This window comes from Equus quagga, chromosome 7, assembly GCF_021613505.1.
Source record: "Equus quagga isolate Etosha38 chromosome 7, UCLA_HA_Equagga_1.0, whole genome shotgun sequence".
NCBI lineage: Eukaryota > Metazoa > Chordata > Mammalia > Perissodactyla > Equidae > Equus > Equus quagga.
The window spans coordinates 34,495,031-34,499,131 of NC_060273.1; the positions used below are offsets into that span (position 1 = coordinate 34,495,031).

The 4,101-nt window shown below is 42.2% G+C and overlaps 1 protein-coding gene across 1 annotated transcript; it reads right to left on the minus strand.

Annotated features, from left to right (window-relative positions):
- Positions 1–602: 602 nt before the first annotated feature.
- LOC124241518 (oncomodulin) lies at positions 603–3,544 on the minus strand. The gene is made up of 4 exons (XM_046665332.1): positions 3,484–3,544; positions 2,741–2,873; positions 2,177–2,286; positions 603–753 (listed from the first exon to the last, which is right to left on the minus strand). Exons 1-4 carry the CDS (start codon positions 3,542–3,544, stop codon positions 728–730), a joined length of 330 nt encoding a protein of 109 aa, XP_046521288.1. The 3' UTR covers positions 603–727.
- Between the last annotated feature and the right edge of the window lie 557 nt (positions 3,545–4,101).

A 4,101-nucleotide genomic window follows, 5' to 3' on the forward strand; every position in this document is an offset into this window, starting at 1 on the left:
ACGGGGTCAGAGCAGGCGAGCCTCTGATAGCTTGTTTCTTCTTAGAAGAAAGCTTGAAAATGGGTCTGTTTGTGCTCAACTAGCATGTCAAGTCTCCTTAGCTTTATAGACACTGTAGTCTCACACTTTCCCCCCCTATTTTGTATGATTTGTTTTTACTTAAGCCTCTGTTATGGCAATCTAACATCCAGTAGCAGAAAACACATAAGCGAGAGTGATTTTATGCTGGCTAAAATCTCTTCATATTTATTTCAGGCTCAGATAATTTGCTGAGAAAATCCTAGCCTGACAATGCCATTTATTGGTGACGGTTTTTTTTGGGACCTGTTTTCTCTGCTCTCTCATGCATAACACGAGCGTGGCTCGCTGAGTGCTTGATAGGACCAGAAATCTTTCTAAAAGCCCTGGGTCTCCAGATTGCTCTCATCCTGCCACCTTGCTGAGAACAAAACACAGCCACACATCAGCAGATGATGAGAAACGCGTCTTTATTGGGTGAATTTTAAAGGCATTGTCTGCTGAGGGCTGTACAGATGTCATCAGGACATACCCACCACCAAAAGGTCATCAATGACGGTTCTTATCACCTCACAAAAACAACGAGCCAACTGCAGAAGCATTGCAGGGGAAATTAATAAATAAATTAGGGGGAGAGAATGGGGTTTCCCATTCCTGGGGTTTGGGAGGCCTTCCAGCTGATTCTCTCTATCTCCATAGTCTGGGGTCTTTAAGAATGCACCATTTCCTGGAATTCTAGAACAGAAGAGGTGAGAACAGAGTCATTGGAGATGGCTCAGTTCTTTACAGACACGCTATGGCCCGTGAGAGTTCTGAAGGGGAAAGGAAATTGAGCAAATTGTCAGATGATGGGCATGGCCCTATCAAAGGGCACAAAGAAAGAAAAATGCATCACTGACTGTGGGTCCAGATAGTCTACGGTGTTTCCTCTTACTGCATAATCTGATTTAACGAACATCTTTAGTTTTGCAATAGAGCCCTTGTATTAGAACTTGTCAGCCCATTTTTCTCTGACGATGAGTGAATTTGGTGTGATGGCCCATCATGACCTGTGATCATTCAATTTTTGGTAAATTTCAGACAGAAAGGGGAGGTTTCCTGCTATTCTGTACCTACATTTTGTGTATTTAGGAAAGTTTTAATAAGGTGGGACTTTGAACTGACTTTCTCTATTGAACCCTAATCCTACCCCCAAAAGTTTATGTTACCAAAATAAAGATAATAATATTATTAATAGTAATACATGGATGCTACAGGTTGGAATTGAAAACTAGGAATTCACTTTAATTTATTTAAGCTTTGCCTGTTTGGAAGTCTTTCATGGTTAAGTTTAAATAAACCCATCTCCCCATACCTAAACTATTTTTCTGAGCTATTTATAGAACCTACATTAACTCCAATGTAGTAAATTATAGTGATATCATTTCGAATAGGTTTTAAAAATAAGGATCTAAAGTAGCAGTTTTTAATTTCAAATTGGTACCACCATAAGGATCACACATAAGTCCTTCTGAGTTGGTGTGCACCAAGTAGCTAAAAAGCATGTAGGCAAATGACAAAATCAGATGAAAATAATCCTACAGCCATGTGATTCAGCTAACGTTTGCATATAGGGCTCGGTACACAGAAGACTCCATAAATGGTGGTTGACTTATTTGTTGTCTAATATTGTCCATTTGATGGGCTAATGTCCAATGGAACATATTTGTTTAAACCCTTGGAAGTTAAGGGGTTTTCCTTCTCAAGTCAATAGATGCTGGTATGAGATGCGTTTGAGAATTTCACTCTTTCCCTTAGTCAGAAGGGCTCAAATCCCAGGGGTGGAAATTCCTTACGTTATTTTCAAGGTGCATTAGGGTGACTTGTAGATAATTGGCCAGGCAACTATCTAGTTCCTAGTCAGGTGAAGGATATTTTCTGGTTCATATACAGTGACCAGCGAGACCAGCTTCTATGGTATATCCCCAGGCATCACGCCCGAGTCTTTACACATGTCATTTGCATCCTCACTTTAGTCCTATTTTGCAGGTAAGAAGACTAAGGCTTAGCCAGGTTAAGCAAGAGGGATTTTGACCCATATCTGTCTGCTCTCAGGGCCCAACCCCCCAGATGCTCCCTGAGCTAACGTCTTTTATGCTATGTACAAGCGTGTACATACCATCAGCCCCAATTTTTCCGTCGCCATCATTATCTGCAGCCGCCATCAAGGACTTGGTTTCTGACTCAGTCAGTTCTCTAGCACCACTCTCAAACTTCTGGAGGAAAAACCTACAGGATGATAAAGATTGACGGGAATTTTCTGAAAGACCGCACATCTCTGTGCTCAACCTTTCTTTTTCTCTTGAAGCAAGACATCTGTTCCCAGAAATTGCCATAATCGTTCAAGGTCTTAGCAAGCAAAGGTTTCCTTTATTATACAAACTAATGGTGGGCATTTTGTTTTCAGAGGTTTTTTTCAGAATTTTGTTGATAACTCCAATTGCCAAAGAAAAACCATAGAACTAATGAGTTTTTGCATATACAGTTTTTGGAGCCCATATTTAGGGCTTCACGTGGGTAGATGTGTGGCCGACTGACTTGTACTCTTCCCTTTCATGAGGCTCTCCCGAATGCCCAGCATCAAGGCTGGCCACTGAAGAGATACTGAGCAAATTGGCCTCCACTGCACCCCGGCCCCACTAACGATGTTGGGAGTGCCAGACAGGCTCAGGACGAAGCTTACTTAAGCTCCTCTTCATCCAGGTATCCGCTCTGGTCGTTGTCTATGAACCGAAAAACGTCCTTCACCTGACTAGCCGACATCTTGGAGAGGCCCGATGTCTGGAAGAATTTTTGGGGTTCAAAAGTATCTGGGTCTGAAGAACAGAGAATGCGTTATTCTGATGCTCATTGGATCACATTCTGTATTTGGGCCAAGGTGCTGAGACACAGGTTATTAAAAATACTTTTCATAATATCATTGAGCTACAGAGATGCTCTATTTAAAAATTTTTTCAAAAGACAAAGAAGGATGTGACTGGTCTGAGATTTTGAGGCAGCCAAGACTGGCTGGCTCTGTGATATCATCTCTTGGCCCCTCCTCGGCCTTCCCTCTCCACTTGACTGTCCATCTCTACTTCTCTTTCCTCCTCTCCTCTGTGCCTCCCCCTGCCCCTCTTACAGGCTGTGTATCTAAGACTCCAGCATCCCTGGTCTAATTATGGGGGGAAATGCAATCATTGGATTCAAACAGGCTACATGGCATCCACTGATGTCTTTTTTCACTTTTAGTAAGTTTCCTTTGCCTTACAGAAATGTAATCACATGCTCAGATCTCATATTCCTGTAATTTTAGTTTTTTAGTTAACAACAGTTTTGTTCTCTGATCCCAGGAATTTTCAGCAACGTTCACATTTTAATTTTTGTGGCTTTGCTGGAGGTGTGAATATATGAGCGATCCCCACCCCTACCTCCTTTGCCCTTTACCTTGGCACTCCTGCAAGGCTGCTGCAATGTCATCAGCACTGAGGACGTCTGTGATGCTCATTTTCCACCTGTTCACACAGAATAAAGGAGACGTGGTAAAGGGCAAGCAGGAACATGCACATCTGGGGGACCACACCCTCCCGGGCCTCCTGAAACTGGGTGTTAGTCAAGCATTTTTAAAATGTGATAAGCGCCATATTGTATTAAGTGATGGGACAGAATATCCGAATAAAAACCAAATACTGCAAAGATCCCCGCCCCCTTTGTCTCAATGTCCTCTCCTGAATATACTCCAAACATGAAATTAAAAAAATATAACCTAAAGAACAATTTGACTGTGTTTTCCCATTAAAAATTTACATTTACATCATCGATCACTTACATAGGCATCTGCAAACCATTCAGAAGTAAACCATGTTACAAATGCAATAGCATTTTCCTAGCCAGCCAGAGAAATACAATGTTGCAACTTCCACCTGGCAAAGGATTGAGCTTGGGCTCCTTACAGACCTTCAGTGGAAGAGATGCTACCTGTCCCGAAGGATGGGAATTGGAGACGTGAAAAGCCCACCTACCAGAGATCAAAATCCTTCCAGGCGTCAACTCCAAGGGAAAAGA